Here is a 25,588-nt window from a genome sequence, read left to right as displayed (position 1 = left end):
ATAGGACTCCATGGAATAGCTGATTTGTAAGAGAACAGGGATATAAAAACTATAGTAACCATGGGGACCAAAGCACTTATATCAGTTAAATAATAGCGGATTTAAAATAAATCTTCCATAAAAATGTAATGGGATGGATGCCCCCATTTAAAAAACATAGCGTCACTGAGTTGTCTAATATATATATATATATATATATATATATATATATATATATATATATATATATATATATATATATATACACACACATTAAATATAAATATATGTTGTGAATACATATACACCCACACATGCACCGAGGCAGCATGAAAATGTATAAATATGTATTAAGGTTAGAAATGTAACCTATTGGAGCTGTTAAGTATTAAGCGTTAGTATTCTTTAAAACTGTTCAGCAATTTAATATACATTGACTAAATGATTTTGACTTAGGGTCAAAATTAAAGTCCTTATAAAACACGAGAAAAGGAACCAGATACTAAATTAACTAAAAACACAATGTTTAGGAAGAGGGGTCAGATGCATGCAGGGAACTACTGTGTTTTGGGCACGAATCAGATAAACTGAAACATTTAAAAATGAAGAATCTTTGCATTGACCACATGAATCAATACATTTTTATTTTTTTTCGTCCAAACACTGGTGGAAAACTGGAAGTATTCGCAATTTTTATCAAGGTAAACGTTCACCTGGCGTGACCTTCAATTAATTACGCTGATCGGTGGCTGCTGGCTACTACTGAAACACCAAATGAGAAAAATACAGATTAGCTGGTTGGCACAGAAAACGACTTATTAGTCTTTGCAAGAGTAAAAACTGTGGAAATAATTGATTTTGTGCCTTAAATAAAGAAATTCATAACATCCGTTGAAGGAGTGGTGGGAGATTTCAATAACATGGAAATTTCCTGTCTCTGCAGAAATCCGCCGATTCCCACAAAGGGGACGCCATCATAGTAAGGTGTGCTTGGCTGTGGAAGAAGAGATCTCTACCACGATGGTAGTAAAGATGCTTTGAAGTCGATGAGGACTTTCAATGTCTATTTTTGTAATACTTAACATCTGGTAGGATAACATTTAATTTCGGCCAGTAGAAAAATAAACGCCGTCTGGAAACCCCAACTTTTATTCTGCTATGTTCTGGCGATACGGTGGGAACCCTTGTACCAGGCAGTACCACCATCATTCAGACAAATAGAATATGATTAAAACAAACACAAAAAGCCGATCAGAATAAACCCCCAAAAGCTGTACTAAATGTAATAGCTTGTTAAATAGCAGATTACGAATGCTTTAAAAGTATTATGCTTCATAAACCGTATCTTTGGCCCCAAGCTAAATAAACAGCCCTGATCCTTTGGTCTCTAAGCCTTCAGCATATCAAACACATTCCCAGAACGTTAGCAATCTATGAGAAAAGAAACTTGGCATTCTAAGCGCATAGTACAATTAAGGAGATCTGCACGCTGCGGAACGGCAAAGGGCACATCCGTGTAAAAAATATACACGAAAACGTGGTATCCTCTTTATAAACCCCCCAAATGTTTTACCAGTTTCCCCAGTATATGGCGACTCCTTGATAAAGTGTAATCAGGGCAGGCTGCTTAAACTTTATAACTAAAAAGATCTTGCACCTAAAGGGTGGAACGTGATGTAACTTTAGTAACTGAAAATGTAGTTATAGCACATGGATTCACTACTAATGTCCCAGGGGGTCTAATGAGACCCCAGTGCTTTCCTGATGGGGCCACCCAGGAGGAAGTGTGCTGCTGCTCTGAGGCTGGAGCTTCGTCTAAATGCATTTATTTTATTGGTTGCTGAATGCAACTTAAAGTACTTGCAAAGGACATTATTACGGATTCTTTGCTTCAGTTCTGAAGAAAGCCTACCTCCAGTGACTATTCATATAAAAAGGCTGTCATGCCCCAAATATGTATCCACACCTCCACAATAATGCATGCCCAGTGCACCATCTCATGTGGGGTCAGCAATGAACACAGCTGAGGCCCGCTTGTACCACTGACACTGCTGGGTGCGAAACCCGAGTGCCAGTTTATGGGAAGTGGTGAAATTAGTGAAAACGCATTGTGTTTTTATGTAACGACACATGGAAACTCAGCACTGGAGTGCCACCCAAAAAAACCATCCCGTTGACCATGAGCACCCCTGATTTCCAGTTATGTTATTCAGCAGCTAGAACTTGTGATCTGGTGAAGGAGTCTTTAAGCAGATTGCTTCAGGACAGACAGTGAAAATACGATTTAACACGTGTATTCACATTATAAAAAGTCAGCTAATGAGACGCATCTACAGCAGTATCTGATTCTATTAACAGGAATGACAAAATGTGCATGTGATTTGCAAATAATAGTACATCTGTACCCAGTTCTGGAAAATCGCCAGGGTGGACAAAAGCCTCTTTGGAGCACTGCTGTTTCTGGGAGGGGTAAACGGAGAGAGCAGTAAGACTGGCACATTTTATAAACTAAATAAATACGATTCTACTAACCCATTAAAAAGACCCATAAACAAGCAGGTATAAAGTGAGGTACCCAGAAGGATATTCCCAAAATGCTCACCAGTGTAAGCGGAAAGCCTGGGGCACTCGATTGGTGTGTAGGGTGCTGCAGATACAGTGACGTTATCAGACACGAACGCATTATCTAAAACGGCTGGGCAGAGCATTTAACAGATCCCGTACCGCATGCTTCCTCGTCTCATGCCACAGAGCTGCACACCAAATACCATCACCCGTTTTAAAGATCTCATACTACACGCTTCCCACGTCATAGAGCTAATACTCTAAATGCCACAACCCACTTTAAAGCATACATGACCTCTCTCTAAAATTCTGTGTACAACTATGAAGCACATTCCACGTCTAATATGGGGCAACTAAGCATGCACTGTATAGTAGCCTCAGGTTCTGTGCACTACATGCTGTCACAGCATTTGAGAGCTTTGTGCCGTGTCTCTCCCTAACACGTGAAACACTACACGCTTATGTATTTAGAGGACTGTCCATTTGTTGTACATGCTACATGGGTCAACAAATTTGGTTTGGATCTAGGAGCCACCAAAAAAAGTTTGGAGCCATTTTTTATTTCGTTCCCCAATCATGTTTTTATTTTCTTGGCACCCGGGGTTTGACAAGCCTCATCATACACTAACATTCATTTACACACTCTAACACCATACAGTAACAGACACACGCTAACATTGTATGCTCACAAACACTAACACCTTACAGTAACACACTCATGCTAACACCATACACTATTACACAAACGCTAACACTATATGCTGACATACACATTTATGCTAATGCTATACTGTAACATAAACACCATACACACTAGCACACAACTCTTAAACACAGTTACACACACTGGCTAACACTATACATAGATAAAATTACACACTCTAGCACTATGGACACACACGGAATCTGGCACTACAATACAGTAGACATACTACAGTATACACACAGACTGACTCCAGCACTATACATCTACACATACCATACATACACACACACACCAACTCCAGCACTATACATACACACTGAGACTATAGTATACACACACTACTCTCTCTTCCTCCCCTCTCACCTGCTGCCTATCTTCAGCTATCGTTAATCCGGCAGCCTATGTCGTGCATTATGTTACCCCGCTGTTATGTCCTAAAGATTATTAAGACATGTTTTGGACGTAATGGCATGTCCATATGGTGCTTAAGGCGAGCAGAGATTTCTTGTTATTATTGTGTCTAAAACACAATGAGATAACATGTTTTGTATTATACATATCTTCTCTCCAGCACATCTTACATGCACATCATTGCATCAGGCATTTCAAAAATGGGTGCCATCATTTGAAATCTCAAATATATATATATATATATATATATATATATATATATATATATATATTTTAAAGGACAGGGTGGAGGGGGAAGGAAGCTTATATAAGCCATTGTTACTTTAAACAATATTATCTTCACTTTTGAGATGTCGACAGTGCTTGGCATCACCTTAAGTGATGAGAAAGATAAAGTTAAGGATTTGCCCTTTTGAAAGGTCACAGTGCGGTTATCCTTTTGGGAGAAAGGAGTATGTTACTGTCTGTTTTTTTATGAGCCTCTTAGTGTTCGGCTGTAGAATAAATCAGAAAGGAAAGCTGAAGGTGCAAGAGGCCGGGTAAGCCCCTCTTCACTGGCTTGAAATGCCAGCGTCTGAGCCGTCTTTGATCTTCTCTTCCTACATCTAGTGTTCCCGGTTACAGAACTGGCATTCCACTGGTATCCAGCCACGATTAAAATACATTCTAATTACTATATATAGCTAAAGTATGTTTGAATACTAATTAAAAATAACAGTCTGGCATCTGTAAAAGTGTATAAACAATGTCAAAAAGCCTAGAATAAACCGAGACAGATCTCCATGGCCCTATAAGGCTATTTGTTGCTTCTAGGAAACGTTGCTTACTCTACCATATTTGTTTAATAAAGTTTAAGGCTCTTAAAATATTAGTCACCAAACCAAAGCACTGCGCACAGAAAAAGGTGTAAACCTAGTTACGTAGCCAGTGATATACGGTGTATACGCTAGAGACTTCTTACAGTTTGTATGTGTTGTCACTTATGACCCAAATCCTTAATATCCTATGAATGATTGTACGTTCTGAATGAAGGTGAAAAGCTTCAAAATGAGTATTATTTCCTTAGCTTGCCATGAATATAGAATGTTTTGACCGCTGTACTTTAAACGTTGACTCGTGCTACTATTGTTCAGCTATCCCATGCCTTACCAAAAAAGACCTTTGGATGAGTAACCTGTACCAAATAAAAATGAGTAGGGAAGGAAATGAGAGCTCAGATTTGTAAACATTGACAAAGTCCCTGGTGTGGAAACATGACCGAGACAATCCCATGCATGAGTAGCAAGGTACACTATCATGACGAAGCAGAAACAGTGATGGAAAAAAAAAAACAATCATAAAAGAGAAAGCGCTTGTAAAAACTGTGCAAGCATTACATTAAAGGCAATTGAAGTACATTAGAAGCGGCCCTTATGATTTCTGGTGGAATGGTAAAGTGGAAATTTTGCTTGCAAAGTAATTTTTAATACAACTAAACAGCTATTTAAGAGATTCTTTTTTTCTAACAAAATGTAATTCAAATCTATATTGCTTGTTTTACAAGCACCGCTCCATTTTGCATTAATAGCAGCCAATGACAAGAACATATTTGGACAAATTTGTCTATAAATGAACATGACGTGCCCTTTATAGTGGTGAGTGTGCCCAAACCTTGTGACCTTTCTTCATTCCCTTCACTGAATCGTGCCACCCCTTTATAGAATCGTTTGGTTGTAGCCATGAATGTTGGTGCGGGAGCCATGACATAAAGCTGAATGGCTGCAGCAAGATTGAGGAGCGTGACCAGATGTAACCCCACTGAAACCCACACTGTCCAACCAAATCAACTGAGCAGCAGACAAAACTGAGTGTCACTTAGGCCTTGTAGCCACTGTAACAGCAACAAATCATTTGGGGGTACATGCCGTGGGCCACGTTAAAATATCAGGGACTCAACAGCTCATTATCAGAGAGCTCACTCTGGGGCAATAGACTATCTCATGCCCTTTAAGTGATATATATAAGGAAAAACAGTAGTCAACCCAGGCCAATCAGACCCATTTTTCTACCTACATAAAAGTTCATCCGTTTTAGAGGACAGCCTTATGTATATAGCAAGTTCAAGTATGGTTCTCTATAACCCCATGTTACAGACAGCAGGTCCTCCCTCCATAAATGTCATTGAATAGATAAATACATTTGCACATTCAAATCACGCTCATTTAAGATTAAATCTCGAGAGCCGTATCTTTGCTTTTCGCACAATTTCTCCTTCATTTACGGAGGGATAACAGTGCTCCATAAAGCCATTAGGCACTCAAAAGGTTAAAACATATGCACTAGATTGGTGCTTTAAAGCACAAGCTCTTAAGAGCTATCCAGAATACCCCATTGCCTAATACGCAAATCTCTGTTTGTGTAAGCCTGCTCCACAGCTAGGCAACCGCACCGCTCTTCCCTTTGCTCTCGCTTGGAAATAAAAATACTTCCTTATCGTTAAGGAACGACGCCATTATTTCTCTAAAAGAATTACAATGGACTGATGACGTATGCGGAAAAGTCATTATTTCACCTTCTCAAAGCATTTCTATTTGAACAACGCCAATTTTCTTTTGCACTTAAAATACATTAAGGAGTTATTTACAGAATTTCCAGTAAACCCCGCTAATCCATTCTTCATTCTGGTTTAGTGGCTTTTATGTACGCAATGAGATCAATAGACATTCACCCCCCCCCCAAAAAAAAGTGTTCGAAGCGCCGAAAAGCTGATCATTATGAACACAGTGAAGCATTTTACATGGTCGGTATAGAGGAGGGCTGGCTAGGGGAGCAAGCGGGTATTGGTTTGGATTTCTGGCAAGAGCCTTCACGCCACCCTTTAGAGTGTATGAATTCAACAGAGGTCAGTGCTATAAAGGCGGCAGCTGCTCCAGACCCGTTTGGGAAGCAGACTCGTCTGTCATAATTTCAAAAATAAAAGAGAGCATTCCAGCGGAGGGACACTCAAAATCCCAAAGTGTCTGGCAGAGATCTAAACAGACATACCGTCTTAAGATCTCAACCACAACACGGCGGTCTCTACAGTCGCATCTACGCGAGCTAGAAGAGCATGCGGGTTGTTGGATTTTGAGTGGTACCGTTGATTCGCAGCACTATAGCAATGAGACTTGTTTTCCATACACACTTATCAAATGCTCTATTCAAGCACACCGCAAACGCAAGGTAGATTGGGCCATAAACGCGAGGCTTGGAGCCCCTCACATGACAACAACGCTACTTATATGTTCTGGAGGCAACTACCTTTTCCTTAGGCAGGACCTTCTCCTCGGGTTTGATGTAAGAGTTGGCTAGACTCACTCACTACTGCCTTAGGTTAAAGCAGAAGATTACAGGGTGACACATAAAACATGTAACTCGAAATAACACATTTTTTTTTAAAGTACCTCTACATCGTGACTGTTCAGTTTGTACGCTTCCTTTAAGCTGCGTAGAGTTTTGGTGCTTAATGATTTCTCTTCTAGCAGCAAATCCAGGAGGAAAACCAGTTGATCCGGATGAATCTAAACATCGAAAGAAAGCAAAAGATTTTGTTTGAGAACAAAAGTTATGGAACTTATTTCCCCACAAGCTGAATTTCAGTGAGTAATACTGCACAATCCGGAAAGCTTACAATATTCAAGCGAACAAATAATAAAGTCTATGCAGCAACAGATTCAAAGAAAATACCGTATGAATAAATATTAACACATCTACTTCAAGAAAAAGGTAATAAATGTTATGAACTAACTAAATATGACAGAATAGAAACTCAATAGAAAAGAACATTAAGATGTTAAGCATATTTCACTGCCCAGTAAAAACAAAATAATAAAATTGTAGCTTCCTCTCAAGACAAGAAATTTGATTAAAATAAATGAGGGAAACATTAAAAGGGTTTTCTACATCCGTAACGTGGGCTCGGTTGTAATTTTAACTGCAGAAGCATTAAAAAGTCACATAGTATCTAATAAATCTGCTCCATAATAAATACAGGATGATAAAGCAAAACAGAAAGCAATTAGGACATCATTTATGAGATAAGCAAGCCAACTGTCATCTGTTACAAAAGAAAAAAGCTTTGGTTTGATTTTTTGTTTCAGAAAAAGTTTGTATAAAACGCAGTTTATCAAATGTTTTCTGTGTGTAAAGATTTTTTTTTTATTCTTTTTGTATGGCATATAAAGCTATAATACGGTTTCTTGATCATACACATACTAAACATTTAAATCCACCGACAGATAAAATAAAGTCATTCCATTATATATAGAGAGAGAGAAATAAAATACATAGTTCCATCTTATTTGGAGGTTTAGATCGAGAAAAAAAAAAAAAAAAAAAATCACTATTAGAAATTAAAACATCCTGCATCGTATCAATATTAACCCATTTGCTACCGGTTATGTTCCAGAGATAAAAATATAAAAAACTGGGGAACTTATAGAACTTGAGAGAACGCAGGTGAACTACGTTCAGGAAATCTTATCATAAATATCAGCGCCGTGGAACACGATGGCGTAATATAAAACGTTAAATATTAATAATAATAAAGGTGTGTCAAAATAAAATGCGTTTATTAGAACAAACAGGGGGAACTAAAGGAAGTCTGGCATTTTGGAACTTGAAAGTGCATTGTGTTTTGGTTTTAAAGTTAGCGAATAACATTTTCCTAAACAAAACCCAATCACGTCTCATCTTTTTTTGGAAAATGCTAAAGAATACCCTACGTGTCTCCTGGACAAAATGCACCTGTGTCCCCAGGTGCAGCGCTCCTCAAACGCATGATCAATAGGTTCGAAAAGTTCTACAAACATCATGAAAAGTTGATCCAGGATACGAGACACCAATATGTGGTTAGTCTGCAGACATCAAGACATTTCCATTATAATCATACTATAACGCTATTAGATCTCAGCTGAGCAAAGCCAGAAGCATTACATACAGGACCAACGTAATGTGGGATAAGGCAAAGTGCAAAACCTAGGAAATACCCGATATATCTATCAAATATATACACATACAGATATATATATATATATAGGGTTAAAGAACTTTTTACATTTCAAACACAAAAAGGCATTTCTCACAGACGCTGAGAAACCAGTTCTGTAGAACACATACGTGTTACAACAATGTTAATTATTACATGCCTTGCAATAACAAGCTAGTAACATGCAAGACATAATTACTCGAGGCATAAAGAAAACAAAAAGAACGCACCGTGACACACAAACACAAAGATCATCGACAAGCAAACATCTGCAGAATAGTTTTCCGTAACGACAAATGGCATTACGCTCACAAAGACTTTGCAACCACGGAGAGAAACAAGCAAACAAACTTAAGAGTGCGAGTCTGCTTCTGGAGAACTTCACCGGGGGAAGTCGTGGAGAAGAAAGTTGCAGAGTGCACCGCGCGGGCATATACAGGACAGTCCCTGCAGCCCCCGGGGCAACACATTCCAGCAATAAAAAGAAAGTGATTTCATACCAGCTCCTCCAAGGTCTCCAGCTTCCAGGGCAGGATCCATCCGTCTCCCGGCAGAGAGAGGACCACACACACCACTTCCACTCCGTCAATCCATTACCCAGCAGGATGATTGAAGAGTTTGCACTGGGACACCAAATACCTTTGGAAAAGGGCTGATCGGTGACCTTTTCACAGGCATTAGCATGTGACCCGAGTCTGTACTTGAGCATCAGAGCTCTGTCTGCACTACACTCGGCGAGCGGAGATCAGAAGAATCGCACCACAGCTGCTACGCCGTCTATTCCATTCGGTTCAGCTTCCACTCGAGCGAGAGCATTGAAACCCATCTCCGAGGGCTAATGCACCAAGCAATTGATAGTGGCATGTTTTCTATTATTACTCCATTATCACGCTGGGATCGGTGCCTAAATGAGGCATACTTCCTCCCCGATGCCATTTCCTTTTATCCTGCCTGCAGTCTAAAAGTGGATCAATGGGAGCGATACATATGATGTCACTTCAATTTACAGGCACAACCCCCCCCTCTCTTTCTCACACAAGATAGATCAATTCTTCCCAAAAATGGTTAAGAAATGCTTAGGGCGCTACTTCTACCAGAAAAGGGTTCTGCTATATTTATCTAACTTACTAAAAGCACCGTTTATACTGATTAGTTAAAAAAAGGGAAAACATTGAGGGGGGGTGTAATATATATGCTTTAACATGCTGCTCAACTCAAACAAGCCACGGAATGGAATTAACCCTTCAGCCTCTGCTTGATGATTCGATGTGCTGAAACTAATGCACATCAATGCCAAGACAAACTTTATGCAGAACACGTCTGGCTGCGAGGGGTCGGCTACCCCTTATGGTTATCGCACAGCGTGGGTACACGGAAAAGGAAGAATGACACGGCTCTCCGCTTTCATGTAAAGCAACCTTTCAGCACATGGTCAGCCACAAATCACCACACACACACTACACATGATATATATAACATTTGTCTCACACGGCCAAACTCTACTCGACAATAACAAACAAGAACGGCAAAACTTGATGCCCCTTCACGTTGGGTGGCCAACAAAACTCCCACAGACAGGTGCTTTTTAATGCAAACCCATAGAACGCTAAGTGTAATGTATTTGGAGTCTGGATTGCTTGCATTAATGTGGACACCTAACATGATTCATCACATTCATGGTGGCACTGCAGAGGCTGCTCTGTTCCGACGGTTATTAACACACAAAGCATGGGTGACGTTCCAAGGGAAAGGTTTTATGTGACCCTCCTTTCTCTTTATTCAGTCTCCAAAGAAGACGGGAACAAGACCCAGAGCCATATAACACAACTTTCTCTTTGGCAGTAAATTTGGATTGCTTATTGTATGGAAGGAGATTCTTTGTACCCAGAAATACTCAGTATTAAAAAAAAAAATCATTTCATCATTTCATTTCAAATTTCTTTGATTCCCGTGTCAATGAAAAAAAGTGTAGATTTAATAAACCGTGAAATTCTGTTAGAATATCTGATTATGTAGCACCCATGTTACCATAATTTGTAAAAAGCCACCGTAAATATACACATGGAGACCTTTTCACGATGGACAGTCTGTATCCCAGCTTAGAGTGTTCTTCAGAAGACCAAGCTGTCCGGCAATAAATCGCATCTAAAACGCTAACATGACAAAGCAAAACACAGGACCGGTTTATATATAATATAGCTTTTCAATTTTATTTTTTTATTTGAATGGCAAGATTTGCATGAAGTGTGTGTGGAAATTCTTTAAACAGCTCATCTTATTACAAACAAAACAAGTGAACGAGGCTGAAAATGAGGCTTCATTCAATCACATGTTTAAAGGGTTAAGCTGACAAAAGGCAGAGTTTATGCATATGCTGTACACCCCGGGGAGGCAATCATATGCTTAAAGACGAGGGGCATTCCAGTTCAACGGCAGCTAGATGGCCAAGTATGGCTACCCTTGCCATAATAATAAGAAAAAGAAGATGCTGGCGATTTATAACTAATATTAGCCGCGTGGGCATAGGGGTGCGGGCACAGGAGCAGCTTCTGTAACCGTCCCGGCGGTGGAATATACTCTAAAAAAAAGAGTTTGTAAGAAGAGGATGCAGCGGCTGATTTAGTGAGCACAAAGCCGTTCTGTCGGCATTGAAATCCGACGTTTAGCTGTATTAAGTAGACATGCTACTGGCAGACGTTAAAGTGAAATCAGTCTACCAAACCATCTTAAGGTTTAATTACACTGCTAAATAAAAATTGCTTACCAAAATACACCAGAAAACAAAAAATTTCAATGATTAACATTCAGCCACAATAGTGTCTATTTAAATATCAGTTATTGTGACATCATGCCAGTTCTTTTGCATATGGCATAAGGATGATGACATAGTTAATGTTACTATTACATAATAACATCAGTATGCTTTTATGCCCCTTCACACAAGGGGAAGTTTCTGAATCATGTTCGCACAAACTACCACCACATTGATCAAAACTACCTAAAATTTAACTGGCTATTAAAAAAAAAAAATGCTGTAAAAAGCAAGGATATCATTACATGATTATTAATAATCTACTTCCGTGGATCGCACAGGCAGCTGCTTAGTAGATATGAAATACGGCTGCACGTGAAAACTCCTCTTAATAGGCTTACTGAATTCAATTCTTTGTCAAAATACATTATTATACATATATTTTATACTTAATTATGCTATTTTAGCCCTGTATGTTTACGTTTCGAATATCGATAATTTGGAATCAACTGAAGAAAATATTCTACATTTAAAATCTGTACAACTAAATAAAAATTTTAATTGGATAATTTTTCAACTAGCAGGAAATGCAAGATTAAAAAAAAAAATAATGAAAAAAGTAATGCTCCAGCAGGGAGAGGTAAAGGAAGGAATTAGCCCCGTGATGTTTTTGTGTTTTACCACCCGACAGAACAGATAAGACGCTGTTACGGTACCACCTGTCAGGTCCAGCTACTGTTTACAATATATATTCGCTCTCTTAGCACACTATTTTCTGAGCTTCCCACGGTTCTGGCATTGGAAGGTTAAAACCCAGCATGAAGGACAAAGGCTAAGTTCCTCCAGAATTACCCAGAAAATATTTTCCATTTGCTCATTAAAGGATTAAATTCATTTAACCTTACAGCTAGAATCGGCATATTTACTTTTTTTTTTTTTTTAAAAGACAAGAAATTGAGTTCTGGTAACTTATACTCCATCGTGTATACCATTCACCAGCTGGCTAGATCTAGGGACAAAGGTGGTCCTGCTTCCTATCTAGAACAAGAACAATTCCCTACATACCGGATCTACGTCACCAATCAAATGTATGTAAACTCTTCACTTCTGCATAGTAATAGATCATGGTAAAATGCATAGAACATACAGCAAACAGCTGCCAAAACAGCAAAAGAACCCGCTGTACTCAATATAGCAGGTCCCATCAGGCCATTATTCTCAAACGTTTGCAGTCTCTCTCTTGCATCAGATGTTAAGGTTTACTTTTAAAGTGTTCATGGAATTTAAAGGTAGATAACAAGGCCAGGCACTGCAAGATGAGGGGTGCGCTTGTGGCCGCAGACGGCAGCGTCCCTCCACCCAGAAGCGGATGTGACGCTGTTGTATGGGGGGGACTTTCTGCGTTGCCCCAGAGGCTATCAGATGTAGTTACAGCTCTGGTTTTTGGCTGCCCATTTTTTTCCAGCTTGGTTTTGTCGTATATTAAGGCCAGACCGTCTTCTACCTATCCCAAGCATGTTTAAGTCCCTTCACTGTATTGGGCGGGTGTACTTTGTACCTGCCTGGTACCTCCAAAAAATGTAGGTGTCTGGACATCGCCACCAGAACACAAAATGAATGAAACTGGTCAGAACATAAGGGGATTTTGAAAAAAAGGCACAGTAAATTGCATAAGAACTGAACAAAAGTTTAAAATTCATATTATAACACAAAAGTACATCAAAATGGATGGTTTCTTTCTGCATTTAGAGTTCTGGCTGGTGTTCAGGATGTGGTAGTTTCTGTGGATACTGGACCTGTCAATCACACGCCAATCAAAATGACAGCACTAGACTGATATGCGTTAAAATAAACTGCCGTATAAAGCCCAAATAATCTGTTAAACAGACATGCGACATGTTCTGTCCTGTAGGGGGCGGTGTAACAAATATAAAAGTCCATCCAATGCCTACAAAGGTCCTGTTCTACACAGACTCATTTCAAGAGGCGTTCTCATTGTAGCATGCAAGATGTTGGCTCGGAAGCATATACAACCTTTCAAAGCCAGGCAGATATATCTAGATCTAAAATGGTTTTCTTAGAAGACAAAAAGAGTCACATGGGCACAGGGCCCTGAAACAAAAAGTAAAAAAGTGTGTGTTCCAGCAGCTTCTGCAACATCACGGCAATGCAGACTCTCGTTATATAAATGCGGAGATCTATTCCTACGGCGGCGTACGCAAAGTCTAGACATCTTGTAATAGGCGCATTGCATGTCTAAATATATTTTATGAGGGTATTATTCTGAGCCACAGACTTGGAACAATTAGTATGTGACTCTCTTTGGCAGTACGGAGAGTACTGAAAGTCTATTCCTCATCTGGGGGCCCCATCACAAACCTCAATAATCTGTACTTTTACACTATTGTGGCCTCCTAACAGCAAATGTTAATCAGAAATGTACAGGTGGGGTATACAAGTTCCAAAATAAGCCCAGACAGAATAATAGTTGGCATGGCTGTGCATCCATGGCTTTGTTTCGGTGACTTATATTCTTTAAAGAGCTGCAACGGCTACCATTAAATCCCAATTCCAATCCGATGACATAGACAAGTCAGCCGGAAACTAGAGTTACTAGAGAAATACGTTTATACTTAAATATGCTTTTATGGGCCAAATTGCACCTTAATGGCATGTTACAGATAATAATATGAATGCCAGTTTCCCAGCGTTTCAAAAAAAAATCCCATCCCTTTTACACAACCACTTGTTAGAAGTAAAAGCTGTCCAACCCGCTGACCTGTGGACACGAAGAACATGGATTCAAGGATCCCTGCTTGACTTCACCACAGTGCACGGTAAAGATGCATGCGATGTGATGTATTACCAATATGATACGAATAAATTGTCCAAAGTGGAGCAATTCAGATCAATCTTTCTTCTATCAATTTCACCACTTAGCTATTTTAAATCTAAATCAATGAATCAAAAATGTATCCATGACTAACTTTTCAGAATATCAGTAGGATTGTTACAGTTAGAATGTGTGTACGAAGTGTGTGTGTCTTTATATATGTCTGTGTGCAGTTACAAAAGTACAATTAGAAGGTGCTTTGAATATGTGAGAAAGCCCTTTGCTTCCATACATTTGTAAAGAAGTATTCTTTAATACTGGGGCAAAAGAGTCAACCTTAATGGTTTGTGACAACATTGACACCATCTGCATCTTGCAATAATACGCACAACACTTCGAAGGACATGTCCAGAATGAGCAAAACAAAACAGAAAAAGGTTCTTGAGGACGGAAAAGCATTTTCCAATTTTAAAACGAATGATGAGCTGCGATGCACAAACGATACTAACCGCCCCGCAGCCAAGCCGCTTCCCCCTGCAGCGTAAATACATACGAGAACCCAGAACTTTTCACATAACAGACAGAATGTAAAACTGTAACACTGTATAAAACATGAGCTTTCCCGGCACGGCTGACTTGCTGAACCACCCCCAACAATTTTGTATTTATGTACAGATTCACACAGGACTGGAATTGCACAACAATGCAATCATAAACCTGACCCGCGTTCAGAAGTCCAACCATAATGATTCCAGTAAATGTATGTTTATCGGCAGCAGTATAGGCAACGTCTTACTTTCCTGCAGCCCTGTGGATGAGCTCTCGTGTTGCCTTCATCTGGATGGCTCTCACCTGGCGATACCTTTTGTGTAAGCGCAGCCGAGCTATTCTCCACTCTCGAGTCCCCACCCTTGCACTTAAACCAATCATTCTTCAAGTTCGCACTTCCCCCACCTCTGCAAAAAAAAAACTTTACAGGTTTACATTTTCCACCCCATAGTTCCCATTATTACAAACCGCGTCGAGAGACTTTGTATTCTGAGCCATCACCCTACAATTACCCTAATGAAAAGAATCCAGCGCGGTATTAACTTGTCTCGTACTGGAGAAGAATGTTACAGGCAGCCGCGAGGACTCAATGGGAGTCTGGCAGACCAGTTTTCGACATTTTATAGGGTAGCGCAACTTTAACAGCTGCCTGGGCAAGAAAAAAAAATGAATGTTTTCCGTTGCAGTTCCGAGGAATTTACTATTCTGCACTTTTGTTAAGAAGAAAATAAAAAAAGGTTTAAGGGGATACCATTTATACAGCGACCAAAGCCTGATTATCTCAATAAGGAATGTTCACAAAATTAGATTTGTTTTGTTTTTTTTATTTCCTCAAGAAAGGCATATTTTCTTTTGATCGTTTGCCAAAGAAAAATCTGTAATCCATTATAGATAATATTGGGACAAAAGATCATGCCACACAACTGTTTATAATTTAAAAAAAAAATCAGTACATTTTCTTATCTGAGGTTTAATCAATATGCTGGAGAAGAGAATATCTAGAAGAATTGCAAAAGCAAATTCATGGCTTAACTTTTTTTTTTTATTTGTATTGTATGTTCACATTTTATTTTAGCGATCGTTAACAGTTATCCAAAATGTCACTTTCTTGGTTTTAAAAGAGAACCTTCTTCACAAACAATAAAAAAGTGATTTCCAGAGAAGTCATCAATAGATCATTCGAGATAATCTAATTGAGAAAGAGTCTGAAAGAGTCTGAAAGAGCCATTAGGAAACACCTAACAGCCACCCAGAAATAATAAACCAAGCTCAGTAGAGTGGATAATTAGACGCTTATCCAGGCCACACAAACACTGGCTGTAATTAAACACTCTCTCTATTAACAATTTCCAAGGCAAACTAAAAAAAACTAGCAACCGGGACCTCCCCACTCCCCCCAGTGATACGGCCATTGAAGTCTTTTCTACCCTTTTAATATATATTCTGGCTCAAGGGCAAACGTTCAACAACAGTTTACTTGTGTATATGCCTCACAAATTGAAAAACCTGACTTTGCAACATTGTGCAACTGATTGTGTCATCATTGGTGGGGATGTTTGCACTACTTACAAAAAAAGCTATTTTATATATAATATATATATAAATGCACACACAAGTTTCTATATAGCATACACGACTTGGTATGAACAAGCCTACACAGATTTGCTGCAGGAATTTCACTATTCGTGTGTGTGTGTGTGTGTGTGTGATATATATATGTATATATAGATATATATATATATATTGTTTTACAAAATAACATGCCAAAAAAATAATGCAAATAAAATGCACTAAGGTAATATTTATATTTAAGTCAATGTTAGGAAGGAATTGTGATTATACAAATTTGGATTCATTCTTTTTAATTGATCCTATTCACGGGAGTGAAGAAAGCGGCCCTGTGTATATTTGAAGAGGACGTCCTGTTTGAACAGTTGTCCTGTCATTGAATGGCTCGACCTGCTTACACCACACTTATACCTTCAAGCTACACGTGCATTTATTTATATTCGGTCTCCATATCGCATTTATAATCAAGAGTAGGAAAGTAATGAGAACTTCGATCCGTCCGTTGAGAAGCGGTATGGTAAAAATATTAACGATGTCCCCTCTGGCACTTTTGAGATTAGCGTGATGTTACGTCTTGACTGGATAAGTGTGGAAGTAAAATGTCTTCCGGATTTGGCGAGTGATGTTCGGTGAAGGCTATTCTCCGTTAGTGACACGTTTCACTAGTAACATTTTGTACCCACCCAAAGCTCTTGTATCCTAGCAAGTGCAACACAAACAAAAAAAATTCAAAGCTCATAAGGCATTGCTCAAATTTAGAGATTGTACTCAACCTTTGGAAAGGCAACAGCCATCCTTTCCATAAGAACTATAAATATAAATAAAAAAAATAAATAAAAGAAAATATACTTAGCATTTGCACAGCTTGACAATTACTAGTAAGCAACACACAGAGGTATGATGTATACTTTGATTTTCATGACTTATTTTAGCCAGCATGTACATATACCGTTAGATAAAAACTGAATTGCTTGAAAAACAGTCTATGTCAACATGTGCATCTTTGCTCGGAAAGCACTATCACCGAGTGACCGTGGCGGGAGAGTAGTGTCCATCCCCAGGAATAATACACCCCAACTAGAATCATGCAAAAAAAGGAGAAAAGGAATCCTGAAAAGCAATCTTAACCATGTATGACAGAAAAAGGTGCGGTAATCAGTCAAAAGGAGGCAAAAAAGTGAATCGCCACATGATACCATTTCTTCATATTTTGTTAAACACTGAAAATGGGCAGAAAGCACTTTTATCCCTGGAAAAAAAACTGTTGCGAAAAGCCCCGCTGTCTCTCTGTGAGACATTGTGTGTCACAGGCCAGTGTGCATTAGATACATGTGATACCTGAAAAAAGTGGGGAATTATTGTAAACTACAACTATACAAATATCTTTCCACTTGCATTTAGAATGAAAGGGACAGCTGCCAGCTGCCAGTTCATCCATAGGTTTCATCACATCAAGTATTCTTGCCCGTTTAGACAACGGTTTAAAGCGGGTTGCACAGGTAGTTTGAACACAGTGGGTTGAGGCTCGGAATAAGGTATTTTCCTGTCAGGGGAATGATACACACACATACATACACACACACACACACACACACATACATCTTATTGTAATGATAAGGCTTGTGACACTTAAAAGGTGCGCATCACAGCACAAGCTACAGTTTGTTACTGGTTGGTTGCTTCTAAAATGAACAGAGGGGGTTAAAAATGTGCACCGACAGTGGGAGACAAAATTATAATTTATACGTATGGTAAAGCTCATTAGTATGATTTGTACCTGTCCCTTCTGGGATTACTCAAGCCAGACAGAAAGCACACAAGATCTCACATGCCAGGAATCCAAGAGTCTGATTTACTGTGCTCAGTGGCCTTAAAGCGGTTCAATACAGGGGACTGATGATGTTCCTTTCATACGTTATGTACAAATAGCATCAACTGCCATTTATATAGGTGGAAAAAAGTCAAGATAGGATTGCAACTCCAGAAATATAATGCCACAAAGGTTTACTTTTCTGATAGGATCACAAATAGGTGGAACAGCCTTATAGCCTGAACTCAGGGAATTTAAACACGGGTGGAACAGGCAGCAGTTACCCTAAATCTTGGTGAAGACGACGCAAAGGACTGATTAACGTTTGTGGTTTCCCAGCAGGAAAAAATGTCACCTCAAGACCATCGAAATCCTTTAATTAAAATCACAATTAGATATACATTTCAGGGAAGGGTAAAGTGGAACGCCTTAATAGACAGCTTCTACAAACTTTTGGCATTTTGGGAGTGCACGATATGCATTATGTACAGAGCCGGTGGGATTATGTAGTGGGAGAAAGGATTTCATCAGTGGCCACACGGGCTCAGCATTGATTTAGTAAACACATTAACGCTACCGTCTGGGCAGAGATGCGCCATTATAGGGGCAGACAGAAGAACTAGCTCACATACTATACAGTATATGCTATAAATTAACACGGTGAAAGTTAATATTGCAACCCTGAAAGAGATATCTCTCATTGGTGACTTACACACAATGAGAAAGAATTTATGGCGTGTTTATAAGTAATACACAGGTTTTTTGCACAAAGGAGACATACATTTATCATCAACTATTAAGCGAATTGTTCTGTTTTATGGAAGTTATAACGCTATGACTCTACCTGATTTTTTTTTATCAGCTGGCGCATTAGCTTCCGGCACCAGGGACTGATCACAATTGTGAAGGCCCTCTCTGATGCACCGTTAATACGCTGTAGGCATAAGAATAATGGTTTGGAGATAATCCGGATAGTGACATTTGTCTGTTATATTATAGATATAATTTAAATGTGCTGCTCCACCTAGGGAGGGTTCTTAAAATATCCCCAGAAAAGTGCTGAACCACCAAGAGATGTTAAAGTTAAAGAAATGCCATTTACCATTCTCCTTAATGCTCCCTTTTACTTAAAAACAGCATTTAAATGTTTACAGTAATACTGCTACTGCCTAGAAACAGTATTCTCTTCTATGTATTACATATATTATAATCACAGCAACCTGACCGCTTGCAGCAACTCCAACCACCCTTGTCATGCTCCTGCACATGAAACAGCAAATCTTTACAGACCCTAATACACAGTGATGGCCAGTGATGGAGAGTGAGCTATGATGCGTTTTAGGTGTGATGGGAGTGATGTGTAAACAGGAGTGAGGTGTTTTGTGCGATAGGTGTGATGGGAAGGATGTGTGAGGGAGTGAGGTGTTTTGTGTGAAAGGTGCGAGGGAGTGTGGTGTTGTGTGATAACGCAGAGCCTACAGTCAGAGCGGATTAAGAGGTTCCATTTGAATATTTTCAACGAGAAAATACAGCAAAAAGGAATTTTATTTATTTTGTATATCATAGTAGCACATCATATAAGAATATAGGAAAGCGGTCTGCCATTTCTTAGACAATACTCTGGCGAGCTATGCATTTTCTTTTTTTTGTCTTTTTAAGGATTAAACTAGATTCTGCATCACTGGCCCTGGCTGTGGAGGGCAGCAAAAGTACATGACGATGACTGCATCAGGAGCAGAGACAAGCAAATGAAAGACGGCAAATTAATGCTGTGATTAATGTACGCTAACAGTTGCAAGATCAAAGGAGCAGAGTAAGGTTACACACAGATAAAACCAAAATACTCCCTCCTTTCATCCGCTTATTTACCCAAATTTCTCTCGCTACCCATCCCAGTAACGTGCTGAAAACACACACCGTGCACTAGCAAAACCTCAAGGGCTGAATGACTTTAAAAACATTGAAACTGGAATTAAGCGCGCGGTCAGAATGACTGGAATGGGGTTTCCCAAGCACAAGGTGACATTCACGTTACTGGGCAAGCAATCATTAAAGGTTTCACACCAAAACAGGATCTCTTTAGCCCAGGCGTTCTCCTGTCTGAAGCCATTGTAAACACGAGCACATATTTCATCATATGATGGAAGCCTTGCATTGAAGCCATTAATCCTTTGCACGCGACGGGAAGTAACAATACACTGGAAATCCACCTACTACACTGGGGTAATTTCTGTAGCTAGCTGCATGTGTGATGAATATCTTCGTATTCCTTTTTTATACGTTTCTTAATGGGGTCCCCCCTTCTGCGAAAAATTAGACTTCAGATGATTCTACTGAAAACGTTACAGAAGATGAGGTGTGAAGACCAGAAGTCAAAGTACAGTATTGTATGGGTTCACTTCAAAGTAGATCCCATATTATATTATACACACACATACATTATATATATATATATATATATATATATATATATATACATATATACATACATATGTTGGGATGTGACAATTCTCTACGTTGTGACCAGTTTTTGTACCATTATAGGCTTCAGGGGAATTAAAGATTGCTTTAAGGAAACCCCATCCCATTTATAGTTCTTGTGTAACTGTAGTAAACTCTCACTTTTCACTGCAGGTGGGTTTTTCTTTCTCCATATTAGATGGAAAAATAAAAACAAGGTCTCTGTCATTATTTGGTGGTCTTCCAGTACAGAATCATCAGAACCTGCCCATGTTCTGCAATATGCATAGCTTGAAAGGAGCATTCTTGTGAGTGCCAACGTAAATAAGGAGCCAGAATGGAAAGCTGGCTTGCGATATTTTGTTTTCATTCACACATTTAAATATAGACAAGCAACTCCTTTCTCTTAGCGCTATAAGAAACTTTATAGAGATCACAAGATCGGTTTTCTCAATTAGACTGCAAAGTTTAGTCTGGAAACTTCTTGCGGAGTTATCAAGTATGAAGATTCCTACATGAGGTCACCTACATGCAGGCATTACATGGGTTGATGCTTCTGGAAAGAACAAACAGACCGGACATCAAAAAAACACCCATTTGAGTCTGAAAATCAACACCACTTCAAAGACCCAGACCAGGTTTCCAACATGAAACTACATCCGTTACAGAGAATCGCTACAGTAGAATTCCCTCCATGCTTATATCGACTTACCTATTACTTGGCCCCTAAAGCCATTTCTAGCATTCTCAACATACATGAAGTCTGCTTTGTTCCAACCTGTTTTTCAGAAATGATACGTATATAATTATGGCTTAAGAGCCCTTAACCGATAATATTCTACGGGTACCCAAGCATTGAAACGCATTCATTCTGTCCTGGAATAGGAAAGCAGCAAGTGATTTTCCTGCACTCTACAGCCTAACTAAATGTGAAATTAGAACAGTCATTTCAACAAATACATTTAAAAAAATACGAATAAAAATACAATTTCATACATAAAAAAAGTATAAAAAACGAATTGATATATAAAATAGATTCACAGTTCCACTTAAACTGGATTTATGTAAGCTCATAGGTAATAAGTGGAGCAGCTTTCTAGCAGAAGTGGTAGTAGAATACAAACATGAAAGGAATCGGCATAAGGCTTTCCTAAATACATGGCAAGCAAGAGGACCAAATAAGGTTTGAGGGTTTTACACGGCTTCCGCCAAACAGCATACGCACCCAGAATCGTAAACTACAGGTTGCAAGCTCACAGCGTCCTAAACATTCCTGGCCTTCAAATCAAGACAACCCGGCTATTACCCTACAGGGTAGATTTTCAAACTTTTTTTTTTTATTTTTTTTTAAGTGTATAGTCTTTATAGTTGTATAAAACAACTATTATTGACCCAACAATGAAGCCTATCACCGTTCCCATGTTCTCAGAACACACTGTAAAGTAGAGGAACAGCCGGTTCAGGTTCTCTCTCTCTCACACACACACATATATATATATATATATATATATATATATATATATATATATATATATATATATATATATATATATATATATATATACACACACACACACATACATATATATATATACACATATACACACTGACATATTGGAATTCGGCACTGCATGTTGTACTTTGTAGCACATTTAATGGCACCTTTTAAAAAGCACTGACCCACTATAGTTTATATGGGCACATCATGTGGTTATCTGTATGGAATGTCTCATTTTGTAATATTATGGGCTGTGTATAAAAGATCATTTTTGTTCAAAGTGGTAACATTTCAGCAATTATCAAGAAACACTCCACAGTGATTGCAGCACATTGCAGCAGAACTGCCCATTTAAGTTTAGGTTTGGCCTTGACCATGGGTCATACCGTTTCTTAAACAAGGTTTTTCTTATGCATTGCGCAAAATTATAGCATTTCAAAAAAAAAACAAAAAAAACCCTCTTAAATCCTCTGAGGGATGGGGGTTTATGTTGCAGGGTAAGTAGAGATGCAGGTGTCCGCACAAAAGCAGCAATCCTTATAGATCATAAATAGTCTACATTTTCCCCACTTGTATTTTTTCGGCATACGAAGAGTAGACACCTTCCGGCAGTGTAACTGTTGTCTCTAATCGTCATCAGTCAGAGAATAAACACTGGAACTCTACCGGTTTGCTAAGAACGAAATCAAACAAGTTTAACATGGATATAGGGTGGGGATGAAGGACAATTGGTGTCAAACGTCTCCTGCTCCAGGTACAATATGCAGCCAATGCTTTACCGGCCACCTGCCTCATAGAGAACAGACACGGATCAGCGGATGCTTCCGCTTTTGTTACTGACGTTTCTGTGCCAGGAAGAAGGGCCAACGTTAAGTTGCTCAGCGACTGCACAACTCTTGCTTGAAGAACCACAAAAGGTCCTACACAAACATAATTCACATCACGATAAAGCCGGAACTAGTTTTATTTCAAAGCAAGGATTTAGAATAAGAGTTACCTTTGTGTACACAATAGACAACTGACCTACCTTTGGTAGCACATGCTAGAGAGAAGCACGCCCTGTGCATGCAGATACTCGCATTTAGGACACTCACCGACGAACAGCACATAGCAACCAACAATTATTTTTTCCTCTTCTCTGATCCTTCAAGACAGCAGCTGTCCGATTCTTCACCTCACGCCGTTACTACACAAAGAATATGCATGGTTTTCTACATTACACGTGCCATACTGTCCACACAAAGCTGCACAATTCCTGGACCTCAATTCAAGCCAAGTGGCAGAAATTATGTGATTCCACTGATATTTCGATGGCTCGGTTTGAGAAAGGGAGAGTCATTAAGAGCCCCCAGCATCTGGCACATCGCCAACCCACCCATACAAGTATCAAACATGTCTTTAGCAAGTACAGCCGATACATCACCGGGAACAGGTACTCGTACCTCATAACGTGCAAGTATCGCAACTGAAGAACCACAACAGAGTTTGTTAAACGAGCTGAATTAGTTCATGGTAACAAAGCGTGTCCATATATGAGAGCAGACCAAGCTTTCTCTGACAGTATATGCCTGTAATTAACAAAGAGCTGAAAGGCCTGGGACTGTTTAAGACAAACGAGGCCTGCGAGTTATACATTGTGACTTGAAACCATCAGTTTGACAAATGCCATGTCTCCTAACAAGGAAAGCCAGATTCCTATGAATGTCTAATGATACAAGACAGATACAATTTGTCACTGGGCGGTAAGAAGCAGGCACGCCGTCTTCATGTGATCAAACCAGCTGCAGGACGAGAGCAGAAATCAGACTAAACATGCTCTTTCAATGAGCACGGGCTTGTAATCATCACGCGTTTCAACATGACGTAAGGTCTTCGGGAAGGATTAGACCCCCCCAAGCATGGTATATGAGTGACACAGGGAGGGAACAAACAGGTGAATTTGTAAGAGAGAAAGAGTTTATGTGTATGTGTATTTATAAATTTAATTAATATAGGATGTTTATTGGGATTTAAAAAAAAAAAAAATAAAAAAAAAACATAACAGGTTAGTGCCAGATATTTTATCCCTGGGAAATGTGACAAAGAAGCAATATATTCTATGGAGAAAGCAACAAATTGTAAGCATAAATACAATAGGATTATCTGGCTATCGAAGTAACCTGAGCTCATAACACCCTCTCTCTCTCTCCATCTCGGTTTACATCATGCGCCGGCTTAATCTAATAATGTATGGTAAATGACTAGACCATGAGACAACCACAGCTCTTAGAGAATGTCCTATTAAAATTACTGTCATTCAAATTACAGCAATAAGACTTATAAAGCCGTGGATTGTCTGAATGTGCCTATAAAAGCATAGATTACAAAAGTAGCAGTCTGAAGATAAGGGACAGGGGTAGAAGGCCTCCTTACCATGAAATTGGGAGACACAGCCAGATCCTTCTGGAGTCTGGGACATTTACTCTTTAAAATCTTAAGTTTCAGAAGGCTAAAGAAAAGACCATAATTCTATCTGAGGTAATTTGAAGAACCACTATGTTCACAGCCAGTAAATCCAAAATACGAGCAGACACGCTAGCAACCATCAAGAAGGCCACTGCTGCGATTTGGCAGAATCATTATAAATATATTCGAGACAAGCGTCTTCACCTGTACACGGCTTTTACACAACAGGCACAACAAGGTTTAACCTGCAGAAAATGTAATTTTGGGGGTTATGTATAAATGGGCTATAAGAAAGAAATAAACAAATTATTTTAAAAAACTAATATATTGCGCTCAAAGCTACATAAAGTGTATGTATGAACGGAAATGTGCATATATACATTTATATATCTTTTCAACACCCTGATATCACTCTCTATTAATGACAAACCCCAGTGAGTTTCTTGTGGGAGATTTATTAAAAACTCTCATGAGTTATCTATGAATTACTGAGGGCCAACTTAAGCCTTCTTGCTGAGAAGCTCATGGGGACTTGGTCCTCCATAATCCATAAAGATATATCAGGATGTTTAACCCCTTCAGGACCGGCGTCCTTGTACTGCGTCTTCCCTTGAAGACTGCAGTTTTATTTAAATATTTTAATTCCGTGCTCGTGATTCGCTTCAAAGTGATCACGTGCACAGAATTGAGGGGGAGTGGCTGCTACGGATCGCTGGGGATCGATGACGTACCTGGTACGTCCCGGTCTGGTGGTGACGTATGACCAGGAAGTACCAGGTACATCCTGGTCCTGAAGGGGTTAAATGTTAATTTCTCTAGCAAACGACCACTATAGGAAATGAAAGCTAATGTACAGAAGCTGGACAGCTGTGGCTACTAAAACTTTACTGCTGATACCCAAGATTACCTTAAGCTATACTGATCTGTTTAGAATTCTGAAGATCCAGATGTTCCTACTGTTCAAACACACCAAGATGTCATTTCGTATTGAATTTTACCCCCCATA

General features: G+C 39.2%; 1 protein-coding gene across 1 annotated transcript in view; it reads right to left on the bottom strand.

The window, feature by feature from the left end:
• The window catches only part of AOPEP (aminopeptidase O (putative)), a 150,518-nt gene that overhangs the window by 10,344 nt on the left and 114,586 nt on the right, over positions 1-25,588 (bottom strand). The window contains exon 15 of the mRNA XM_053467370.1: positions 7,084-7,200. Within this exon, the coding sequence (XP_053323345.1) occupies positions 7,084-7,200 (117 nt within the window). The remainder of the gene's footprint in view (positions 1-7,083; positions 7,201-25,588) is intronic.

Source organism: Spea bombifrons, chromosome 1 (assembly GCF_027358695.1).
Source record: "Spea bombifrons isolate aSpeBom1 chromosome 1, aSpeBom1.2.pri, whole genome shotgun sequence".
NCBI lineage: Eukaryota > Metazoa > Chordata > Amphibia > Anura > Pelobatidae > Spea > Spea bombifrons.
The sequence above is the reverse complement of the archived record's forward strand: the minus strand, read 5'-3'. Positions and strand labels throughout refer to the sequence as shown.